Source organism: Morchella importuna, assembly GCF_003444635.1.
Source record: "Morchella importuna strain M04M26 chromosome Unknown Morimp01GS026, whole genome shotgun sequence".
NCBI classification, from domain to species: domain Eukaryota; kingdom Fungi; phylum Ascomycota; class Pezizomycetes; order Pezizales; family Morchellaceae; genus Morchella; species Morchella importuna.
The window spans coordinates 635,649-660,119 of record NW_025763423.1 but is presented as its reverse complement, the minus strand read 5'-3'; the positions used below and the strand labels follow the sequence as shown (position 1 = coordinate 660,119).

The window sequence follows — 24,471 nt, the reverse complement described above, 5'->3', positions numbered from 1 at the left end:
CTTTTTTTTCTCTTTCATAGTTCAGGCTGATTACAGCATAGGGATCTGCTACATTCACATACACTGGTAGTGATTTATTATGTTTTACTAGTATGTACTTGGCTGTTTGATATTTCGATATACAAGGGAGAAGAAATGATAGAAAACGCTCCCGAGCTCCAAAAACGGACCAAGTATATATTCAAGAGGCGGGACATTGATTATGTTAAGATTCATATTAGAAAGACAGACTAAACACCAATTTGAAGCCCCATGCCCAATCCAACCGCCAATCAACCAAACCAGCCTTCTGGCAACCCAACCCAACCAAACCCCATGCGTTCCATACAAGGACAATCAAGAAAAGAAAGAAAAAGGAGAAAAAAAGAAAAAGAAAGAAAACTGATAAACCATCACGACACATGTAATATTACAGATATTCCGCAAAAATTTGTTGTCGACAGACGGAGGGTTTTCTACGGTCTATAAATGAAAATGGTATGGGGGAAAGTAGTAGTAAAAAAAAAAAAAAAAAAAAAACTCCATGGGGACCAATAAGATAAGATAAGAAGCTATCCAAAAGGAGAAAGAAATAGGACAGCCTGCATAAGTGGGACGTGGCAGACCGAAGCTGCAACCCCCACTACTAACCACCAACAACCACTCAGGGAAAGAAGAAAGAAAAAGGCCACATTTTATAGTTGAAGAAAGTTCAATTATAACAGAACAGTGACCCTCTGAGAAGTAGTAGAAGTGTTTCCTAACGGCCGTCTATTTGGCGATAGGGTCCGAGGCGCCGAAGGGATCAGATCCTGCTACCGACGAGGACTTGCTGGCGCCACCGAAGAGACCTCCCGACTTCGCGAGTCCTCTCGACTTTCCAAACGACTTTGAGAGAAGTTTTGGTTTACCCCTACAGAAAAATCATCAGTCTATATACTTAAATGGTTGGTTGTTGAAGTTATTGGTTACTACTGACTTTGCGAAAGATTTGCTCTTAACGTTCTGGAGCTTCTTGCTACAGGGTGTCATCATGTCATCGGTAGGAGAAGTGAACGGAGCATTTTTCTGCTCAGCAAGCTTCTGCTGGAGAAGCTGGCGCTGCATCTCAAGGGTTGTAGGGGCCGGGGCGTTCTGCGCCTGGTGCAATGCTTGGATGGCCGGAGAAGGTTCAGCAGAGCTAGCTTGGCTAGCAAGCTTGGAGACAGGTGTACCGGGTGCAGACATTGTACTTTCTTTGATGGCTGTAGAAATTGTTTGTGAGAAATAATTGAGGGTTTTGGGTTTGGTTTGGGTGAAGAGGTAAGATGTTGGTGGCAGAGAAAAGAAAGAACAGGATGGCTTAATTTGTAGTCGCCAGTCAACAAGAGAGTACCTTGTAGGTGGTTGCCAGAGCAACACCGCGGAGCCGCACCGAACAGTGGGCATAAACAAGACTGGGTCGGATTCCTGTGCAGTCCAACACGCGCTCCCCTGAGAGGAAGAAAAAGAAACTATACAAAAAGAAAATATCTTACTCCGTCCTCATCCCGTTTTCGGTTTTCTTGGAGTCTTGGAGTCGGTCTAGGTTTCCTTGAGCAGCAGGTGAATCATGTGATATTTCCAACTGGATCAGCAACGCCCGATATCGATGCAAGCTCTTCATTCTTGGTGCTAGTAATTCATATATAGGATCCTTAATATGTAGATCATTGTTATAACTATAAATTGGGCATTATGGTAAACAACAGCAAGATAGAGAAAATGCTTGGTATGTACGTCCCTGGATTATGGAACAACTATGAGAGTATATTACTGCGGACGCCTTCGAATCCATGAAAACCTCTATAGGGCAACAGGATTTTCGTTCTAGAATGATCTATTGAGGAGTAGAGACAAAATTTGGCTTATTTATTTTGGCTTCAAAACTTCATTGGTGTATTATGAATTCATGATTAATTTGGCTTCTTCGGCGACACAGACTAGTTTAAAGCTAAATTCAGGGACATCATTCAGCAGGTGCTATCAAAACTTCAGATATGTGCATGCCCTATATCCAGGTTTCAGCAGAAATTTAAGGGCCATATTCATTATCACAGTTGCCGAGCACGAGGAAAGAGCTTAGTGGAAGACAAGCTCTTATGAGAATATGGTGCATGTTGGGGAGTTCTCGGTACAGGCACATGTAGTTTTTCGCTACGAGAGTTGATCCATTCCACTACATGTAGATAACTCAACTGATCGAGTGATTTCTAATGATTCCCCATACCACATTAGAGCCATAATATGTATTTTACATTTCCCTGCACACACCCACAGGCTCACTCATACCTCACCACGCCGAGCTGAGCGGGGGAAGGCAGATAATTTCAACGCGCCCACGTATATTGAGTCACTACACCCCTGTCGCTCGGTGTTAATATGCATTTGAAATCATTTCCACTCAAGGATAGTACCTACGCGCCCACACGTATATCGGATCACTGACTCACAGAGTTTTCAAGTTGAAACCTGCTACTCCACTGGTTCTTATCAAAACTGTTGGAACTGCTTTGAAATCAGTTAAGCCAGCTGCAGTGACTCACAGGCGAGAGAGGAGTAATAGGTGTCTAATAACAACAGTAAATTTTGTATAAGTGACTTTTAAGGCTGACTCGAGAGACAATGCTTGTAATCACGTGATACCCCGCCGCGCCGCGCCCTCCCCCCAACTCTAGAGCATTCGCGTTCCTGAGGGTCACAACTCTGGGTTTGATATAAGAACTTAAGGTGAGCTATATAACGAGCCTCTCCACCTACCTTCACACGCTCTTTCATCTTTCATCAATACCGTCGCTACATACCTTCGATTCACCCAAAATCTACTCTCACATATTCCCAACGCAAAATGACCCAGGATATACAGGAGCTTAGGAAAGCCGTCGAACTTTTCGGCGGTGCCGTTGTATGCGCAGTCCCAATGGGCTTTCAGGACGCCTCGTATGTGCGCCTCATACCCTCTGCAGTTGTAGTCATGTACTGATTCTTTGTGCGGAAAAACTAGAAACTTCCGTGAAGTCCCAGACAACCAGGAGGTCTACGTCTCCATGACCGATGGCAACGACATCACCGTAATTTTCGATATTACGCAACGGGTCGAGGCGCCTAGTGGACCCTCTGACATGGACGCCGTGGACTACCATTTCGAGGACGTCGCAGTGGACCAAGATCGCACTGCGAAAATTTGGAACAAAAGATCTATCTCTGTCCCCCATCAGTATGTAGTTTCCTCAGCCTAGTTGTTTGAACTAGAGTATAAAAGCTAATATTTCTTGGTGGCAGTTCTGATAAGCCGGCTTATCAGGTCATTGGTACGGTGTCGGCGCGGCCGACTGAGCAGCCTACAGACCCACCGACCTTTATCGCCATCATAATGACGATATTGAGATTGAAGGAGCAGACGGCCGATATCGTGATCACCGTCAATATACCCTTCGATAATCCTGAAATGGTGAGGAGCGAGAAGTGTATTGCAAGCCCGACATATACTGGCGGCGACATCGATCCGTCAAGTGGAGTCAAGAGTGTGCTGTTGGAGTATGGGATGAAGGTATCGCAAGATTTAGTAAATGCGTTCCAGATTCTGGACTTCGGCTTGTTTTGCGAGGATCCAGTGGAGTAGGAGCATTCATTGCAAGTATTGGATAGATAGATATATACGGGAAAGAGATCAATTCGAATAGGAAACGTAGGAGATCACTTGGCCGGGACATGATGAGACGAGTGATATTCGATGCAGCGACACGTTGTTTAATTCATTAATTGCATGCAACCTTACATGCAGCGACACGTGCACCACGGATACTTCTAATTTGTTAACTAAAGGCTTTATTTATTACCGCTGGGACGTGCCATAATTAAGTCGGCGTTATAAATCTGGTGGCAAACATCCGATACAGAATAAGTACGAACATGTAGAGATATATGTGGAGTAGCTCAGACCATACATGGCACATATCCTATACAGTCGCCCTCCGATGTAACGAATGCCACTATACCGAATATTTTCTGTACCGAACCACTTGGGCCAGCTTCTTTTTTGTTTCAGCAAAGAATTTAGTCCGCTATACCGAATAATACCGAATAATCTGCTGTACCGAACGAAAAATGGCCCAATATGCACGTTCGTTATAGCGGAGGGCGACTGTATATCCCCACCTATCATCCCCGGCTCCCCCACACATTTAGCAGTGCAGGGGATATGTTTAGTCTTCCCGACCCCTTCCCTTCCCCAGTCTTGGCAAGACACAGATGTGGCCTAACACACCTGAGCCGAGCTACCGAGGCTCAACCAACCCTCTTCCTGTGACGACCCTGAACTACATAACCCGCGTGTCTTCTCGCTCTCAGCTCTAACTTGGATAGCCCATACCTCAATTACGTACCGTAACTCTCCCTCAAAACAAACAATTACAAACAATATGGTCTACGAAGTTCCTGCCATTGTGGCGGACAAGGTGTCGCCGAGAGCTAAGCAACTGTTGCAGAAGGTAGCTTCTTCTACCACTAAATTTTATAATTAGTAATACTCATAAAAGATAATTCTCAGGTCTCAGACTTTGTTGAAAACGAATGTATCCCCGCCGATTCCATCGTCGACGCCCAACTCCCTACCGACCCTTCAAAACGCTTTCTTAACACCTACCCTTCTATAATCGACGAGCTCAAGGCGAAAGCCAAAGCACAGGGCCTCTGGAATTTGTTCTTGTCACAGATCCACTACAAAGAGGGTGTGGCATTGACAAACCTCGAGTATGGACTCATGGCTGAGCTCTTGGGGAAGAGCTTCGTAGCGTCAGAGGCTATGAATTGCTCGGCACCTGACACGGGGAATATGGAGGTTCTGGCGAAGTACGGGAATGAGGCGCAGAAGAAGGAGTGGCTGGTACCGCTTTTGAATGGCGAGATTAGGAGCGCTTTTGTTATGACGGAGAGAATGAAGGCGAGTGCGGACGCGAAGAACATCGATCTGGATATTAGACAGGAAGGAAACGAGTATGTGCTCAATGGATCGGTATGTTATTATATCCTACTCATCTCTACAAAATAGAGCTGACTCGGCCAGAAATGGTGGAGCTCTGGTGCTGGAGACCCACGGTGTAAGCTTTACCTTGTCATGGGTAAGACGGACTCCAACAATCCCAACCCCTACAAGCAGCAGTCAGTGGTTATCGTACCCGCAGGGACCCCCGGAGTAACAGTTCTCCGCTCTCTGTCAGTATACGGCTATGATGGTGAGCATTCCTTCTATTAAAAACTGATTATGAATATTAACCCCGTTGCAGACGCTCCTCACGGCCACTGCGAACTCATCTTCAAGAACTGCCGTATCCCTATTACAAACATGGTCCTCGGCCCCGGGCGTGGTTTCGAGATCATCCAAGGGCGTCTTGGTCCAGGCCGCATCCACCACTGCATGCGCTCCATCGGCGCCGCCGAGATGGGTCTTGCCTACATGATTGCTCGCGTCAACGACCCTGCGCGCAAAACCTTTGGAAAGCTTCTCTCCGAGCACGGCACTATCCTTGAATGGATTGCCAAGTCTCGTATTGAAATCGATGCTGGAAGGCTGCTAGTGCTACAGGCCGCAGAGAAGATTGACCGTTCCGATGCAAAGGGCGCCATGAACATGATCTCAGAGGCGAAGATCTATGTCCCCTCTATGGCATGTACAGTACTTGATAGAGCAGTCCAGGCACACGGAGCTGGTGGTGTAAGCCAGGATTTCCCAATTGCAAAGATGTGGGCACACCAGAGAACACTAAGAATCGCGGATGGACCTGATGAGGTGCACCTGAACCAGTTAGGCAGGACAGAAAATAAGAGAGCCGAAGAGATTACGGCAACGTTGAAGATGCAGAAAGCGAAGGTTGAAGAACTGATGAGGCAGTACAAGATCCAGGACAAGTCGAAGTTGTAGGATTTGGGGGATTAATGAATTATGAAAGACAATACCAGTGTGGTGCAATGACAGTCTGTACTTTATAAAATTTATTTTTATTTTCCCCTTGACCCTGAGATAGATTCCCGTATAGTTATCGGGTGATTGTTCCAAAGTTGTGGTAGAGAAAGTTTGATCTTAGCACAAGTTGTCGATGATCATATCCAAGATTCATCTAAAGTTAGTACACGGCTCCTTTGGGTGAGAGTAATTTAAGATTGTAGATATTCGATATTCTTTTAGGCATCTGAAGAGTAAAAGAGGTTATGGCATTTCTGATATTCATGTACTCGCGCGCTCATTAAATTGCCGGAACTTTTGTAGGGGTTTTACTGCAATGATATCCAGACCATTTAATGAATGCACGAGTAAAAGCCCACACTTATTCCACTGTCTGAGAACATGGGTGAGATAATAGAATACTCGAGTGATAATCTGTGATTTAGCGTTCCTGATGCCGTGCCTCTTTTCTCGAGTCCTTTCTTTGTGGGGAGGGCTTTTAGCTCTCCTGTCTATTCAATTCTGTAGTCAGCCGTCTTTATTAAGAGAGAGAGAGGGGAAGAAGTGCTGAAAGGTGAGTAGACGGGATGCATATGGAGGACAAGGAGTGGACAGGAAGGAGGATAGTCGACGAGTAATGTGGGGATGGGGGGAAAAGAGTGTAGAGAATTTAGAGGGTATATATCTGGTGTCTGCTTCCTCGGATGAGTTTTATTTTCCGTCTCTCTCCTCCCCACTTGAGGGAGTAAAGCAAGTCGTTGTTGCTCGAGCTTTCTATGTACTCTACTGGCGCGTCTGTTTAATTGGCGCCTTGGCGTTTAAATATTATTTCTAGTCAAGAACACACATAGGCGAGTGATGTAACGGTTCTTTGCACGACTCGCCTGCTGGACACCGAGAGGTTGTGCCTGGTCTTCGATTACAGAAGGTCCACGGTTCAATCCAGGGGTGGGAGTAGTAGATTTCGATCTGCAGTACTTTTTGTTCTTTTTGGGTATAAACGAAGAATGGAAACAGCTACATGCATGATGCCTTGGCTACGGGGAAAAAACGAATGTTCTATTTCTAGAGAAGGCTTTCTACTTCATGGCCGGTGATTAGTTTTTCCGAGTGGTTGTATTTGGTGAGGGCAGGTGTCCGCTGTGCTTGTGGGGTTGTGGTCCTGTTTTTAGGAACGTTACTATAGAGGAGTGGACTGCTGCGGCACCTGTGGAGATGTTGTAGCTTTAGGGGAGAAAGAATAGAGGTATGGCTGTAGGTTGATGATGGGTTTAAGTCTGTTTAGGTCCTGTAGATTGTACCCGATATGCGATCTAGAGTTTATCCTGAATCTATCTATTTACGTAGCATTGGTGTATTTGTGTATGGGGGGTTCATGTACATATACTCTAGTTGACCATGATGCGTGCTTGCAGTGGACAGGACCTCTAGCTCTGCTAGTAAGATCGGAGCAGGGATCTTTCATCTACTTTATCTCATCCTCGCGAGGAAATTTAAACCATTGACAGAGGGAATTGACAGAATCTACAGTATCCACAGTAGTTTAAAATGCAGGTTCATGTATGGTTTTTAGGACTCTATCAATGATTCTACTAATATCAATGATCAGCTTGACTAGCACTGTGCTAAATGAGTGACACCCCATGTCGCACTGCATCGGAAGCGCTGTGGCGCATCACACCAACTGTGGCTCGTGCTCACTAACAGCACAAGGCTGATTGGCCCATCCTCGTTGGCGGGGATTCCCTTCCTCCCTCATTCCCGAGGTAACGACTTTCTCCGTCTCTGAACTTCCCGGGCCCGCCCCATCACAAGCAACCGCAACCCGCAACAACCACCATTTTACAAAAAACCACATCTACACCCTTTCCTTCGCCCCATCATCCATCACAAACCTAATTAATTTTTCAATGGCTTCCGCATTCAGAACCTCCGCCCTGCGCACAGCAGCTTCCGCCTTCAAGACATGCGCTCGCCCGGCCCTCGCCGCACCAAAGATCGCCTTCTTGAAGCCGCAGCCTAGAATCGCCGCTTTCCACACATCAAAGTCCCTCAGCATTCTTCCACCTGGCCGCCGTGAGTCCCGACCGAGTCTTGCAGTGTGAGGAGGAGAGGGACATGTGCTGACTTAATTGCTTCACTATAGAGGTCATCGAGGGAACCAGTATGATATCCCGCCCGATCTAATCGGCTTGTTGCGTTGTCACAGTACTGATTACACCCTAACTATATAGTTAACGACGCCGCGCCCGTTCCCGAGTCAAATCCCTCCCACGGGTCTTACCACTGGACTTTCGAGCGTGTACGTTCCCCCGCCCCTCCTCTCTCCCCCCATCACGCACCATACTAACCTAGTCCTCACCAACACAGCTCGTCTCTGTCGGCCTCATCCCGCTCACCATCGCCCCCTTCGCCCTTGGCTCTGTCAGCCCCGTCACCGACGCAGTCCTCGGCGCTGCTGTCGTAATCCACTCGTACATCGGCTTCGAGTAACCCCCCCCCCCTCCTCTCTCTTTCTGAGAACATAAGCTAACATAAAGGGCGCGGAAAAGATCTTCGATCATTGACTATATCCCAGGGCGGAAGCACCCCACGGCGAAGAAGGTGTTCATGTGGATCCTCAAGGGCTCCACAGTCTTGGTCCTGGTCGGGCTGTATGAGTTTGAGACGAATGATGTGGGCATTACGGAGGCTGTGAAGAGGGTCTGGAAGGCTTAGAGGGGGCTGTTTGTTACTGGGCGTGAGAGGATGGACTGGGTAAAAAGTGGAGCCTTTTTTTTTTGTTCAACTTTTTTTTTTTTTTTTTTTGACGGTACCGCTGGGCCCTTGCGTTGCGTTGCGGTGTAGATAACTATATTAAAGTTTATTTTACCGGCGGGCCTGCTTATGAGGATTTGGATTCGGGGGGGGGGGGGGGGGGATGGCGGTATTGACTCTGCGGGGAAGAAATTGGCGTGAGGATGGATCCGGCTGGCGTCATATATCTATATAATAATTAACCGGCCAGCCGGCCAGCCAGTCAGCCAGACAATGGAAACCGCCCATAAACCAACCACACCATCAATTGCGACTTCTGGAGGTTTACATGTCTATCCAGTAGAGTACCGTTACGTCAAGTAGCTGAGCTGTGGAAATCAGTCCAATCCTGGCTAGTATCCGAGTGATAATTCATGAACACACGTCAAAAAAAACGTAAACCGACTCTACTGGTTGGCGGGTGTGTGAATATATAAAATGGAAAAAATCTAAAATAACACAGTTTTCGGCAAGTATACGTGCTCTGAAATAACACATGATGCAAAATGACACAGTTTGCTATGGTCGGTTGATTGGTTGGTGGCCCACCAGTTTGCTATGACCCGAATAGAAGCTCTGTTCGACCTCACATTCGGACAAAGCCAGTAAATGTAGGGATCGATTCCCAGCCCCACTACTCACCCTTCCTCCTCTAGAGAAACCAAAAATCAAAAATAGCCTCCTAATCTATTTAGCTACAAAAAAAGAAGAAAAAAAAAAGAGAAAAAAGAAAAAAAAGTACTGCAACCGGCGACGAAATCCAGTTACTACTCCCACCCCTGGCTCGAACCCAGGACCTTCCATCGTCCCGATCGCAAACACTCGGTGTCTAGCCTGACGAGCAGCCTAACCAACTAGACCACTCACCCATGGTGGATGCTGCGCTGGAAGTGTTATCTGAGCTAGCTTGGTAGTGTACCAAACCAAGAAGAAGTAGAACCCCTACTGGAGCCCTTCGGTGTCAATGCTCAGACGTCCATAATACAAGTACTACTACTTAAGTATTCATTTTAGACTATAGCATACTACAAGTATTTGCGTCGTGTGCTATTATAGAGCACCTCTGCTAAAGGCTGTGTCATTTTAGCTACATTTTCCGTATATAAAAACCTACAATTATCCTTCGGCCGCAGGATTGTAGGTAAAAGAGCCATCCTATCTGCCCTACTTGTAGCCATGCTATATATCGTGCGTACATATAGCAGGTTACAACGAACACTTCACATCCTAGCACCCAAAAGAAACTCTTCTGTCCCAAAGGCATCACGTACTTACATTACCGTCGGAATGGGTAAATTAATAAGGTTTGCTGTAGGCTTATCGTCGAAATATGGCATATTTGAGCGTTTTTTGACGAAAGGTTCTGTCTGTAGCCTTTTCTACATATAAGGTCCAAAATAGGGTAAGCATGAGCCGAAAAAAAGGATTGTATACACCTTTATCAGCCCATAAGGATTAGTTTAGGGTAAACATTATCCGAAAATCTAAGCCTTTATACCAGATATATCTTTTTTTATAAATAAGACTTTTTTCGGCAAATAAGGTTTATATAAGATTTGTAATTTCCGATTTTACTAGCATTTCATCGGCTAGCCTACTTATATATTACCTACAGCAGGGAAATTTCAGTTCTCCCATGGTTCAGTGGGTAGTATGAGGTATATGCTACCTACAGTGCTCTAGGTTCAAATCCCTTCTTTTCCTTTTTTTTAACCACCAAGGACATAATCTTATCCAGAAATAAGTCTTCAATAAGTCTTACAATATGGAAAAAGTCATATTTCGAAATAAGATTTTCCATCTAAAGTTTATTGCTGTAGGCTTGTCTACAGAAAAGCGATATATCAAATAAAAGCTTTATTTTAGGCTTATATAAGCTTCTCCTGAACCTTCCGCAAGCTTTATTTTTTTACCCGTTCCGACGGTAAAGTAGCTACATGTAGACTTTCCCCACCACCGGACCAAAGGAAGCATTCGACGATGTCTACAGAACCAGCACAGTTCAGTTGGAGAAACAGTTTAGTTGCCTATGTATATATATAAGTGTCTATCTTAGATTCCTAAAGTCCCGTGGTCTAAGGCCGATGGTGGTCTAGTAAAATTTAAAAGCCGCCTGGCAGAAAACCGAGTGACAATCCATGACGCCAATTACAAACTAAGCCCAAAGAGGGCAAGCGGGGGAGGAGGACCGGGCAATGATCATAACGTCAAAAGAAAAAAGGAACTTTTTTAATTTGGGGTCTGTCTATGTACTTGTAGATCTACTTGGAGTAACGAGATCCACGCACTGTATAGAACCACTAGAAGGAGAAGAAGAGAAGAAAAGGAAGGGAAAAAAAAAGAAGCACTTTTACCCAGCCATCCATTCACAAGCAAAAAAAAAAAAGCACACAAAAGAAAAAAAAGAGAATACGGCAATCTATAAACACCCACAAAAAAATGAGACTCTCTACCTCTCTACCTAACCCTCGAAGACCTCTTCGCCGGCTTCTCAGTAATCCGCGCCTTGCCCAGCCCCTTGCGGATCTCGTCGAGCTGCTCAAGCCCCGTGAGCGTCTTCCCCTTGCGCACGCGCGGGTTGTTGCGGCCGACGACGTTGTACCCTTCTAGGAACTCGTCCATGATGCTGTTGAAGTCCTGGCGCGTCTCGGGCACGGGGGCGGCGGGCGCGTCGTCTTCCTCTTCGGAGTCGTCGGCGTATTCTTCCTCGATCTATGTGACATATGTTGTTAGCAAAACAGGCTGTTACAATAAACACACAGATGGGGGGAAGGAGGGGGGGGGGGGGTTAGTACCTTATCGAATCGGGCGTCCAGCGTAGTAAGCCCCTCAGTACGGAAGAGGGAGGAGCTGGTCATGGAGTACCCTGAGCTCTCGGTACCCGCCTTTCTATGCCGCCGCCTGGTCCGCCCCGACATGGACATTGTGCCGCCGAAGGACGAGGTACCGCCGAACGACATTGTGTCGGCCATGGAGGAGGCGTCGTCGGCGCCCGCCATCTTCTTGTTGCGCTTCTCGGCCTTTTTGAATTTCGAGAACTCGCTCATCCAGGCGTTGTTATCGGCGGCGGGAGCAGCAGTAGCAGCGGGCGCATCCCCTTCTTCCTCCTCCTTCTTCCTGTCTGTCTCTTTCACCTCTGCTTTCTTCTCCCCGGCGGCGCTTTCCTCAATAGCTTTCGCCTTCTGGTGCTCCCCCGGCTTCTCCGTCGCATCCGACTCCCACCCACCATCCTCCTCCTCCTCCTCATCCCAGAAGTCCCCCTCATCATAAAACTCATCCGGTGTCGCCTCCCCGCCCTCCGCCAGCTCGCCAAAAATATCCTCATCATCATCCACATACGCCTCGTCCTCGAGCGCCTCCAGCACCTCCCTCAACCTCGGATCCATGTCCGGCCTGAACCCGCGAATCTCATCCTGCACATCCTGCTGGTCCCTCCACGTCCTTTGCAGCTGCACCTCACTCGCCATGAGCTCCTTCGGGATCAGCCTCTTTGGCTCTTTCTCCTCTGGGGCCGCTGCAGCTAGCGCGGCGGCAAGGTCGGTCTTGCCCTTGGCCTTGGGCGCCTTTGCGTCGATGATGACGGCCTCGGCGGCGCCGGGCTCGCGCAGGTGCTGCATGTAGTCGTAGGCGCTGTCGTCGTAGTAGATGCCGTACATTGCGGCCTCGCCCTCGTTCTTGCGGGGCGGGGCGGCGCCGGAGGCGGCGAGCTCGGTGGAGAGTTGGGTTGCATTCTTGATCTTGGTGTTGGTGTTGGGGGCGGCGACGGGGGTGAAGACGAAGTCGGGGGCGGTGGAGTCGTGGATGAGCGGGTCGGCTTGCGAGCGGTAGCGCAGTTGGTAGGTCTCGGAGGACTTTTTGTTGCTGCGGGGGTTGTTAGTGGGGGAGGGGTTTTGGGGGGAGAGGGAGGGGGAGGGGAGACTTGCATCCAGCGTTTGGTGTTGGGGGCCATGGTTTGTGATTACTGAGGAGGGGAGGGAGTGCGGTGTGTGTGTATCTGCTGTGTGTGGGGAAGGGCTCGGAGATAGTGGAGAGAGAGGGAGGGAGAGAGGGAGAGAGAGAGAGAGAGGGAGAGAGAGAGAGAGAGAGATCTAGAGATGTGTGGAAGAGTGCAGATGTCTGATTTCCAATCCTCAATTGCGCTGAAATAAATATTTATATGCAGCAGTCGAGCAGAACTTCTCTCGCCTGCGCCTGTCATGCATCAGTCATTCCTCAGCCAATCGCCCCACCGCAACGCTTCAACCCCACCACAAAAACGACAAAACCGCTGCCTGAGACAACGTCAACCCCGCTACATAAAAAAAAACTGCCCCCAGAGAAGAAAAAAATAAAAAATATCAACCAACCACAACCACAACCACAACCACAACCACAACCACCCACAAAAAAACAGATACAGAAATAATATCACCGCAAACACACACACCATGGGCCTACCAGAGAGCAAGAACCGAGTCGGCCTCGGCAGGGCACTCATGAACTCAAACAACAAGACCCGCAGACTCGCTGGTCGGGGGCGCGGCGCTGGCCGTGGCGGGTCATCGGGGCCTGGTGAAGTCGTACGTAGGAGAATCGCACTGTATGAAAACACCGTAGACAGAGGGCTAACAAACTGCGCTGCCTGTAGATGCTCACGGAGAAGCACGAGGTGGACTGGTACAAGATGCGGTCCATCACGCAGCAGAACGATCTTGACGGTGCGCATGCATTTGCAGTCCCCCTGTTTATAGATAATGGACAAGAAAGCTGATTGAGATATCATTGCGACTGCAGAGTTCTTGACGACGGCCGAGCTGGCAGATACAGACTTCACAGCCGGTATGGCTTCCCACGCCCAATTCACTCAAACCAAATACTAACCACCCCCCCCCCCCCACAGAGAAAATGGACATGAAAATCATCCACAGCAGCCAAACCAACCCCTACCTCCTCAACCCCGACCAAGAGCGCACCACCCTCGCCAAGCACACCGAATCCAAGCGCGAACTCACCGTGCCCCGCCGCCCCGCCTGGGACTCCACCACCACGCCCGCCGAGCTCGACCGCGCCGAGAAGGACTCGTTCCTGCAGTGGCGCCGCGGGCTCGCCCAGCTCGAGGAGTCAAAGGACCTGCTCATGACGCCGTTCGAGCGCAACCTCGAGGTGTGGCGCCAGCTGTGGCGCGTCATTGAGCGCTCCGACCTCGTCGTGCAGATTGTCGATGCGCGCAACCCGCTGCTCTTCCGCTCCGAGGACCTCGAGCGCTATGTCCTCGAGGTGGGCGCCGACAAGCGCAATCTGCTGCTGGTGAACAAGGCCGATATGATGACGCTGGAGCAGAGGATGGTGTGGGCGGAGCACTTTGAGAGGGAGGGCATCAGGTATCGGTTCTTCTCGGCGGCGCTGGCGAAGCAGAGTAATGAGGAGATGGAGTTCAGTGACGAGGAGGAAAGTGGAGATGAGGAGGTTGAGGTCGTGGATGAGAATGAGGAGGAGATTGTCAAGAGCACCAAGGACTTGAAGATCTCGAAGGAGACTGCTGCTGCTGCTGCTGGTGAAGAGGACTGGGAGGACGATGCATCTGACGCAGAGCCCGAAGAGTCCATTCGGACGAGAATCCTCACCATCGACGAACTGGAGGACCTCTTTCTCGAGCACGCCCCCGCACCTGAAGGCAAGCCCCCCCCTTCAAACCCTCTATATCATAAACCTCTATAAAAAAAATCCTCTGTATATAAAACAAAAGACTAACACCCCCCGCAGAAAACGCCGACCCCTCCGCCCCCCCGCGCAAAACCCAAATCGGCCTCGTCGGCTACCCCAACGTCGGCAAATCCTCCACCATCAACGCCCTCATCGGCGCCAAAAAGGTCTCCGTCTCCAGCACCCCCGGAAAGACAAAGCACTTCCAGACCCTGCACCTCAGCGACCGCATCATCCTGTGCGACTGCCCCGGCCTCGTCTTCCCCAACTTTGCCACCACAAAGGCGGAGCTCGTCTGCAACGGCGTGCTGCCCATCGACCAGCTGAGGGAATTCACCGGCCCCGCGGCGCTCGTGGCGAAGCGCATCCCGAAGCCGTTTCTTGAGAAGGTGTACGGGATTAAGGTTGTCACGCGCCCGCTTGAAGAGGGCGGAACGGGGATCCCCACGGGTGAGGAGCTGCTGTATGCGTATGCCAAGGCACGCGGGTTCACAAAGACGGGTGCGGGCAACCCCGACGAGAGCCGGGCTGCGCGGTACATCTTGAAGGACTACGTCAACGGCAAGCTGCTGTTCTGCCACCCGCCCAACACGGACCCACCCATTGACGCGCTGCACTTCAACCGCGAGCTCTACTCGGACGAGCATCTGCCGTCGCACCGGCGGACGGGGGGCGAGGACCACCACCACGACGATGATGAGGAGGGGGCGGAGGATATGGTGGTGCTGGGACACCAGGAGACGGGCAGGAAGAGTAGTAATCTTGATAAGCAGTTTTTTGGCGCGGCGGGGGGGTCGGCGGGGCATTTGAGGAACCCGTTTCATCAGGCGGCGGGGCAGGCGGGGGCGCTGCAGGGGGGCAAGGGGCTGTCGGGGAGGAAGGCGAGGACGATGATTGCGTTGGATAATGGGTTGAGTCCGGAGGATGTCAGGGCCGTGATGGGGAGTAAGAAGCATTTTAAGAAGGGGAAGAAGAGGGAGAAGGTTTCGACGCATGCGGACTTGTAGCGGCGGGAATATAAAAGTTTCGTTTTTTTAGGATAGTATTTTTTTTTTTTTGTTCTTCCTGCTTGTTGTGTTTGTGCTGTGTGTTCTTGTTGCTTGTTTTTCGTAGTGTAAATATTGGAATTTGGAGGACTAACAGTATACCGGGAGGGGCGGTGTTTTTTACTTTCTTTTTCTGTTCTGGCTTGTTGGCGCGGTTTTATTTACGATAACTACTTCTCTGTGGGGGTTTTTACTATACGTATGTACTACAATGGCAATGGGGCGGTCGAATACAACGCGGTTTTCTTTCTTTTTCTTTTCTTTTTTTACAGCTCTAGATCTGAAGGTGTGAATCATGTGTCTCGCTCGAGTGGGTTGAAAATGTGCTTTGGGTGCTGGTGCCAGTAAGGGAGTGAAATTATCTAGATCTATGGTATCTGATTGGTTCCGGTTTTGTGAGTTTTAATTCTAGCATCTAAAGACTCGTCGAGGTGTTTGTTGTGTTGTCTCGATGTGTTTATACTGGCCGTTGCCAGGAATAGGTATCGGTAATGATCACAAACACATGTTTTCCAAGCTACCTACCGCCCCCCGTCCGTCACTGGAAATCTGCAAATATCGAACTACTAAGACCACTCGATTAACCACCACCTCAATCCAGCCAAGCCCAGACAATTAACCTACAACACTCACGCCGAGACCGAGTGGTCTCGGCGCAACACAAACCAGCCCTTAAGCCCTACCATCGACCAAAACAGCAAAACAGTACTGGCAGGCAAACCGGCGTTTTCTTTATAAGCTCGACCAACGCCCCCTCTCTTTTTTTCGGACCAGGGGGGAACCTTCACCCCTCCTCTCCCCTCTCGTTACCCCCCTTTCCCACTTTTGTGGGGGAGGGGGAGACCTCTTCGCACCTCCTCCCTTCACCCTTCGGGGTGGAGGCAGGGGCCTCTTTCCGTTCGCCGGTCTTCCCCCGCATTGAGTGGGAAGGCAGGGCCCTCCTTCCAGCCGCCTCCCTTCCCTCCAATTCTGGGGGACTCAATGTGGAGGGAAACATTGAGTCTTCCCGCCTTGGGGGGAAGGGAGGGAAAATCTGCTACGCCCTGCCCCCCTCACTCCTTTTGCCCTGCTCTCTGCCCCCCCTTGCCCTCTGCCCACTCCTTTGTTTGCCCCTGCCCTCCTCTCCTCGTCACTCAGTCCCTGGCAGGGGGCTGGGTGGGGGGAGGGGCATAACTTGCGTTAGGTCGTTTTGATGCCCTCTCTCTCCCCTGTGTGGGAGGGAGGGGCTTTTTTGCGTTGGGCTGTTTTGTCCCTGTTGCGTCCTGGGTGATACCGAGGGCGCAAAAGGGGTAGAACGCTTGTTGTGTGGGCTTCTGGGGGTTATTGGGCAAGCACTGGAAGATCTATCGCTTCCGATATCGATATCGATATCGCTTTCGGTGGAGGGTGAAGTACGTCCCAGTGTTATGGGTATCTGCAATGAGGATAAAGCCCTAAAATTAGTGATGATGCGGGATGTAATCATCCTTCTTCTTCTTCTCCTCGCCCTCCAATTCACAGGTGAAATACTAAAAAAGGATCACTTACGGGGCTCGAGAGGGAGTGGAATCATAGGGAAACGGGACTGAAGTGAACCTGAATCACAGGCGATCACTCGATACGTACATCAGCTTTTAGGCACACGTACGCTAAACACGCAAGGATGTTAGTTGGCCTTCCAAAAGTGCATAAAGATGCATGAAAGGGCATTTATGGACTCTCGACTCTTTCTTCACTTTGTTTACTTCTGAGACTAGACATAGAGGATGGGTGCAAGGTTAGCTGTAGATGAAATAGTCCACCACTTGCAAAACGGCCTAGTCCTGATGTCTGTCAAGATCCTTGTAGAGTTCCCACGACTGAAAAGTATGAGATCAATTGGCTCAAAGGCTTTACATGATCAAATATAAAATTATCGTGATGGGCCCATAGAGCGAATAAGTATGTGAGGAACGGACACAGAGTTATGATAGAATACGTACACTAAGAGTATCGGATAATAAGATAAGCCTTAGATCGACAACTCAACAGCGCCTAGAGGGGCGGGTCAATGACCTGGTGGGGAGAGTATGGGGTTAAGATCGAGTAGTGAGAGGGAATCTTTTTTTGATACGCATCGTATGTGTTGCTAAAAACTGAAAGTGGTTGGCATCCAGCTGAGCTGCGCGCTGTTACTGCTGGAGGCGGCCGTTGTCAAGTGAAGCGTGATGTGATTTGATAGGTGTCAGATGACAAGGTATGGTAGCGAGTGATCAGGACCAACATAAAACAATCGAAGAAATGGTAACCTCTAGACCTGGGTTAGATGGAGACACGAATTTGTAGATTAGAATACCGTAGTATGTGTGCGCGTGTATCTATATCCTATAAAGTGTGAGGTCTGATAGTATTAATTTTTAGTTTATATAATCATAGCTATATAGTCCTTCCTCAAGGTTCTTAGATGTTCTTCCCATCACCCCCTCATCAGCCTTCATCTCACGCAACTGCAAGCCTGCAACTCTAATGGTTTTTAGGAGCTTTTTCGTCCTGTCTAATCATTGGTTCGCTGAGTGATATTGCATGAAGAAGACGCGCTCGGTGTCATCGCCAAGACCTTCAGGGACCGGGGCACAGACACCCTTGGCTGTCAGCGCGTTCCTCTTCTGGTCAATCCTTGTTTCTCAAATCTTGAAAGTCTCGGAGCCTCTCCACGAGCCCGCGCCTTCCGGCAGCAACCCGTACCGGAGGTCCCATTCAGCTCCCAAAAATACATTCCCTTAACCTTCCCTTCCCTGCTTTCTGTTCTCAACTCTTCAAACCCCGTTCACCAAAGCTATCAGTATAATCATCGTCTATTGAACCCTCGTCATGGAAAGGCAAGTCATCTAAATCGTTTCCCTGTGTCCACGTTTCCCAAAGCATCCAAGGGCTAATTCGTAAGCTTCGTACTCCTTAGATCCACTCGAGGGCTCCGGCGCAACGCCCTCCAAAAACTCGCCGCCCTTTCAGCAAAAGAACCATCTACAGGTTCCCCAAATGCCGATCTCGAACGTCTCTCGGAAGGTTGTGTATCCCACAGCACCCGTTACGTCAATGGCGGCATCAACGGGTTTTCCAACCGACCTACAAACACCAGCGACATCCCTATGGTACCCCTTAGATCCCGCCCGATCGTACTCGGTCTCTATTAACCAAAGATATAGTCCCTCCGCGAATTTGAAGTGCTCCTCGCACTTTGCAAAGCTGTCCCACAGCTCCAATCCCTTGACGAAGCAGAGAGACTTCGTCGTCAGCTTTCACCATACCTAATAGAATCGTACAACCAGCGTATCGCCGCTACCCCGTTTTTCCGCGAGATCAAACCGAGTCCGTGGGAATCCCTCACCTCCCACCTCACCTCAGCTCTCCTCTCATTGGGCTTCAAGTTTCCAAGCTTAAGACCCGAGGTTCTGGAGACTATTAATGTCTACCTTTCAAACGCAGTTGACCACTCCCTGTGCGAGCTCGATGAAGAGGAAATGCTCGTGTTTGCACCCCCAGTGCTTTCGTTTCTCGGGTTCCTAGATGGGACTGCGAAGAACATCAATTTCTGGTGGTCGGCAGACCCAGAGCACTCCTCAGCACCCTTCGTAAGTCAGGTTCGCAGGGTGCTGAATGACGACTACCTCAAGAACGTGGAGATCGTGTTTTCCAACATTCGCGCCTCACAGGAGGAGGAGGTTCGGATCTGGAAGACATGCGTAGAAAACTATGACTCGTCTAATCGCCCTGTCGGTGCGATGTTGCTTCAGCACGGATTTACAAAATTCCTTGCTGCCTCTACGGCCCTTTTGGTCGTTGATACACCCGTGCCTCAGCAGCTGGGGATCCTCGACGCTATGATGTCCGAGCGAGGAGTTCCTCAAGCTAACGCAGATAAATCGTGTGCTGTGGAGCCACTCTCCGAACTCGCGGTCGAGGTAGTCCAGCTGCTTGAGAACGGGGTGGATTATGGAATAGAGGCGTGGCAGCAAAGTTTGGGATACAGCGTGAAAGCTCAGGCATTGACTGCCTACGCTTGCTGTGCATTCTTGTCTGGAGAAATGGTGGATGATGATCTTCTTAACAGCTGGCTCTCCACAATCATTACAGATCCAGTGCAGATGGGTAACCATGATCTTGCCTCGGCAACCCTGAAGATTCTTGCTTTTGCCTCTAAGAACGATGCACGAGCTGCGCCAAACTTTATCAGCACACTTCACAAGCTTATCGTGGAGGGTACGCCAAATCCTGAGACTACAAAGGTGGCCGGGAAATGTCTGGCGTATGTATTGCGTTACCAGCCGCAAGACGCTACAATAACCACTCTAAATACACTTGGACATGTCTTGTCTTCAAACAACCCAGAAAAGGCATTGAAAGCTGGAGGATTACGGCCGTTTGATGCGACGGCGAGCTCATTGTCTTTGGTAACCAGTGGGGAAGAAGAGAAGGGTGTTTACGCGGTAATTATAGAGACGATCGTCGGCGTTGTTGAGAGCTGTCGGGACGAGAAGATGGTGTCACTCGGTCAAAGCATCATGATACAGAGACTGAACAAGGTCAACGCCCTGGTTAATGGCAGGATTCTCGGAGGATTGGCACAGCTAGCGGTTATTGGGGCTGTGGCGGATTTCAAGGGTGTATTGCAGACCATAAATAAGATGGGTATTGATGCAGTGATAGCGGATGACCACCAGGTCATGGCGGCTGTAAGTTTCCATTTTACTGTTTATGAATTTTGATCACTGACCGTGCCAAGGTCCTTAATGCACGCATGTCCATGGCCAAAAACATCCCTCGCGATTCGCAACTCTACGATGTTTATCTTAATGACCTTCTTGAATCCGCTAGCGCGATCGGAGGTGCCAATGCAGACCCACAATTGGCTCCCCGAGAGCTAAGTCAGTTGATCAGCCCTCTTGCCCGCCTTCTCTCCTCTAATGGGTTTGAAACCAACTTTGCTCTCCGCTATGATGTTGTTGCGGGGCTGTTACGTGATTTCTGGTTCAACTGCGCACAGTTAGGGGTCATCCAGGGCTCTGAAATCTTGAAAAGATATAACGTTGATTTCCAGATAATTGCTCAGTACTCACCTCCGCTGGTATCCGGTATCAACGAGGATGAGACTTTGGAGAATAAACTGGATCAGATGCCTATCTTGAAGAGAGGAGTAGTCCCGCAGAGTACGGTGGAGCACAAGAGGCGCCTTGTGGTTATGCTTCCCTCCAATGAAGTTGACATCAGGACCATCAGCCACCCCCGAACGATATTTTTGGAAGCGGCAAATACGCTCGAATGTCTCCGGGCTGAGGGCGGAAGCTACTCTAAGGTACTGGCGTACTTTGTTGAGTCTGGTTTCAAGGCTGGTGAAGGTAGCAACTGCATGATCACGATCGCATCAAAAGTTACGGATCTCTACATGCGGAGGGTTCTCTCCGGGAACTATCCGCAGTTCTCCGCAGGCCGTGCAGCGGAAGAGCTGGCAGAGGTTTTTATAGGATGTTGTCATCGACTTGAGAAGGTTCAGGCAATGGCAATAAATACGGCTGATCGTATGATCGCTGCTATTCCCTCTTCACTCTGTCAACGGGCGTCGTTGTTTGCGTTGCTGGAATTATTGACGCTTCTGTGGATTTCATGCTTGGACGAGGAGACAGACGAGTATACTACTCGATCCACGTTCACTTCTTCAAAGGGCAATGTCTCTATTGAGCTCCCTGATAACTACCCATTCAGACGCAAGACCTTGAACGCTTTCAAGAGTCGTGCGAAGGGGTGGGTCCAAAAGGTGCTAAATATCGCACCTTTGGATGTTAAGGGCCTGTTGCAGACATATCTCTCCGAATTTGAAGGGGAGGATGAGGGCTCCTTTGGGCATGTCTCCTTGGGCCGCTCCTTCGCACTCGAGATGGGATCAATGGTCCCAAGCGGTGACCAGAAGTTGGCAAGCATTGAACATCTAGGTGACTGTGAGGCGAACACTGCTAGTGATTTCGTAATGCAGTACACTACCAGACAAGCATACAGGTACATTGATTCGTCTGTGGATAATTCAAAAGACCTAGTGTTTAGACCACTAGGAGCAATGAACACAAATGCTGGACAACTACCAAGACCGGATTCAGCGCAGGCAGTGTTGGACCAGATGGAGAGTAAGGATTATGAGAAGGAGTTTGTACCGATTGAAGAGGTGAGGGATGTACTCAAAAAAGCGGCAGCGCTGGTTTGTAGAAGTGAGAAGGACCAGGGACCGCTCATTCGTGGGCTGGTCGGGATCCCGTTCTCAATGTTTACGAAGAAGAGCATCAACCTTGGAATCTCACTTTGGACAGGTATCATTCATGAGAAGCCAAAGTTGCAGACAAGAATGCTTGCGGAGATTGCTAGGAATTGGGAGATGACGGTGGAGAAGAGAATGGGGCTGTACTCACCCGAGTTGGTTGCTCCTGACGCTTTTGATATGAGGATGGAATACGCTCCCAGCGATAAGGAGCAGCAGCTCCAGGACCAGCACAATGCGTCGGAGCTTCTGACTCCCCATTTGAAACTACTACACCTATTGTCGAGTCATTATCACGCAAATCGACATGGTAACCCGCACATTCAGCAAATCTTCCTTAGGCTTGTTAGGATCTCGTTGGCGGGTCTGCATCATGCTACTGGCCATCCTCTCGCGAGAGAGATTAGATTCAGACTGGTTTTTTTTGGTCTTCAGGTGTTGCGTTATAGCACAGGCTTGAATGAGCGTCAGCAGATTGCATTTAAAGACCTCATATTGTCTGCTGCGTTGTCGTGGTTTACTTTTGCGCCGAGATGGAGCTTTGGTGGTAATAAGCTCCAGGTAAAGGCGGAGGCTCATGTGCTACAGGATGTCGCAAACTTCATCAATACCATGGCAAATATCGGTGGCACCAACAAGAACATGAGGTTGAAGCAAGATCTTCTACTATTATTGGTGGAGAATGAGCAGACTAGATTGGCAACCTGGCTGTATCCGCTTGACCATTCGAGGAAGCACCATTTGCTGCCCACATACACTGCGCGCCCAGCTACAGATAACAGTATTGCGATTCTGCTTCCAGCGGCGTGGCACGAGAACCCGGCGATTGCGGTGCAGCTGTCTAAGCGGTTCCAGAGCCCCCGACTGGAACAAGATATTAGGCGCCTTGTTACGACCTATCCTGAGAAGGTTGTGGACCAGCCGGATGCCGTGCAGATTATGATGGGAGATAAGATTGCTAGTGGGCTTGGATTCCAGTTGAAGTATCTCCTCTTCTGGGCGCCAGTTAATCCTATTACAGCCACAACTTATTTCTTGCCCTCGTATGCGAACAATGCGTTTGTGCTGCAGTATGCGATGAGGTCGTTGGAGAGTCATAGCATTGACGTGACATTCTTTTACGTTCCGCAGATTGTGCAGACGTTGAGATATGATACTTTGGGTTATGTTGAAAGGTTCATCCTGGAGACTGCCAAGTTCAGTCAGTTGTTCGCACATCAAATTATCTGGAACATGAAGGCGAATGCTTTCAAGGATGAGGACTCCACTATTGTAAGCACTACCCGTTGGCTTATTTTAAACACTTGCTAATCGTTTTATAGCCGGATCCGATCAAGCCTACGCTTGACAAAGTTATGGAGCATCTTGTCAACAGCTTCTCAGGCGTAGACAAAAATTTCTACGAGCGTGAATTCTCATTCTTCAACGAAGTGACCTCTATCTCTGGAAAGCTCCGCCCCTACATCAAGAAGACCAAGCCCGAGAAAAACGCAAAGATCGCCGAGGAGCTCGCAAAGATCCAGGTCGACGTCGGAGTTTACCTTCCGTCCAACCCCGACGGTGTCGTCGTCGATATTGACAGAACCAGTGGTAAATCATTGCAATCTCACGCAAAGGCGCCATTCATGGCGACCTTCAGAATCAAGAAGAAGCCCATCCTTTCGTCACATGAGGACACAACTGTGGGTGGCCACAAGAGACGCCAGGAGAGTCAGAGCACCATCACCAAGGAGGTCTGGCAGGGTGCTATCTTCAAGGTTGGAGACGACTGTAGGCAGGATATGTTGGCTCTGCAGCTCATCTCTGCGTTCAGGAGTATCTACAATAGCGTGGGATTGGATGTCTATGTGTTCCCGTACCGTGTTACTGCTACTGCACCGGGTTGCGGTGTCATTGATGTTTTGCCGAAGTCGATCTCTAGAGATATGCTTGGGAGAGACTACGAGATGGGGCTCTACGATTACTTCATTAGCAAGTATGGTAGTGAGGATAGCATCAAGTTCCAGGAGGCGAGGAACAACTTTGTCAAGAGTATGGCCGGCTACTCGGTCATCTCTTATCTGTTGAAGTTTAAGGATCGTCACAATGGTAACATCATGTTGGACGAGGCTGGGCATATTTTGCATATCGGTAAGTTTTTTCTTTTCTGTTCTTGGTTAGATATAGATGGTGGGATAGCGACTGACTGAAGTGGATAGATTTCGGTTTCTGCTTCGACATTGCTCCGGGTGGTATCACTTTTGAGAGAGCCCCGTTCAAGCTTACTGCAGAGATGGTCTCGGTCATGGGAGGCACGACGGATTCCCAGGCTTACTTGAGGTTTGAGGAGCTATGTATCAAGGCGTTTTTGGCGGTTAGACAGTATGTCGATAAGTTGGCGCATTGTGTCATTTTGATGTTGGACAGCGGGTAAGTTTATTCTTTTGATAATGGTTAGTTGTGATAGAGCCTAATATGTGCTGCTTTAGATTGCCTTGCTTTAAGCCTGAGACTATTCAGAACTTCAGAGATCGTTTTGTGTTGGAGAAGAGCGAGAGGGAGGCTGCGGATTACGTGAGGTATCTGGTCAAGAAGAGTTATAGCAGTTTGTCGACTGGACAGTATGACAGGTTCCAGCACTTGACGAACGGTATTCCCTATTAAGAGGAAGTCTTTGGGATGGAATGAGTATAGACAACGGGGCATGGCATTGGGATTCACTTGTATACCACAAAAGTATCTGTATTAACAGGCATTTCTTTTATTTT

General features: G+C 49.2%; 7 protein-coding genes across 7 annotated transcripts; 5 read left to right on the top strand and 2 right to left on the bottom strand.

Annotated features, from left to right (window-relative positions):
- Window positions 1-750: 750 nt before the first annotated feature.
- Window positions 751-1,206, bottom strand: LAJ45_07918 (uncharacterized protein; the record flags this gene model as incomplete). The annotated part of the gene is made up of 2 exons (XM_046117473.1): window positions 751-892; window positions 959-1,206. 2 exons carry the CDS (start codon window positions 1,204-1,206, stop codon window positions 751-753), a joined length of 390 nt encoding a protein of 129 aa, XP_045969458.1.
- Window positions 1,207-2,845: 1,639 nt separating this feature from the next.
- On the top strand, window positions 2,846-3,619 carry LAJ45_07917 (uncharacterized protein; the record flags this gene model as incomplete). Its single annotated transcript, XM_046117472.1, has 3 exons — window positions 2,846-2,937; window positions 3,002-3,214; window positions 3,280-3,619. 3 exons carry the CDS (start codon window positions 2,846-2,848, stop codon window positions 3,617-3,619), a joined length of 645 nt encoding a protein of 214 aa, XP_045969457.1.
- Window positions 3,620-4,418: 799 nt separating this feature from the next.
- Window positions 4,419-5,917, top strand: LAJ45_07916 (uncharacterized protein; the record flags this gene model as incomplete). Its single annotated transcript, XM_046117471.1, has 5 exons — window positions 4,419-4,487; window positions 4,547-5,011; window positions 5,063-5,117; window positions 5,181-5,231; window positions 5,283-5,917. 5 exons carry the CDS (start codon window positions 4,419-4,421, stop codon window positions 5,915-5,917), a joined length of 1,275 nt encoding a protein of 424 aa, XP_045969456.1.
- Window positions 5,918-7,848: 1,931 nt separating this feature from the next.
- LAJ45_07915 (uncharacterized protein) lies at window positions 7,849-8,656 on the top strand (the record flags this gene model as incomplete). The annotated part of the gene is made up of 5 exons (XM_046117470.1): window positions 7,849-8,014; window positions 8,085-8,102; window positions 8,173-8,240; window positions 8,309-8,427; window positions 8,491-8,656. 5 exons carry the CDS (start codon window positions 7,849-7,851, stop codon window positions 8,654-8,656), a joined length of 537 nt encoding a protein of 178 aa, XP_045969455.1.
- Window positions 8,657-11,191: 2,535 nt separating this feature from the next.
- On the bottom strand, window positions 11,192-12,683 carry LAJ45_07914 (uncharacterized protein; the record flags this gene model as incomplete). Its single annotated transcript, XM_046117469.1, has 3 exons — window positions 11,192-11,446; window positions 11,530-12,595; window positions 12,658-12,683. The coding sequence occupies 3 exons, from the start codon at window positions 12,681-12,683 to the stop codon at window positions 11,192-11,194; spliced, it is 1,347 nt and encodes a 448-aa protein (XP_045969454.1).
- A 478-nt stretch (window positions 12,684-13,161) lies between these two features.
- Window positions 13,162-15,423, top strand: LAJ45_07913 (uncharacterized protein; the record flags this gene model as incomplete). The annotated part of the gene is made up of 5 exons (XM_046117468.1): window positions 13,162-13,293; window positions 13,362-13,431; window positions 13,508-13,552; window positions 13,614-14,387; window positions 14,477-15,423. 5 exons carry the CDS (start codon window positions 13,162-13,164, stop codon window positions 15,421-15,423), a joined length of 1,968 nt encoding a protein of 655 aa, XP_045969453.1.
- A 2,868-nt stretch (window positions 15,424-18,291) lies between these two features.
- Window positions 18,292-24,367, top strand: LAJ45_07912 (uncharacterized protein; the record flags this gene model as incomplete). Its single annotated transcript, XM_046117467.1, has 7 exons — window positions 18,292-18,299; window positions 18,380-18,572; window positions 18,627-20,153; window positions 20,204-22,996; window positions 23,047-23,854; window positions 23,923-24,133; window positions 24,193-24,367. The coding sequence occupies 7 exons, from the start codon at window positions 18,292-18,294 to the stop codon at window positions 24,365-24,367; spliced, it is 5,715 nt and encodes a 1,904-aa protein (XP_045969452.1).
- Window positions 24,368-24,471: the final 104 nt, after the last annotated feature.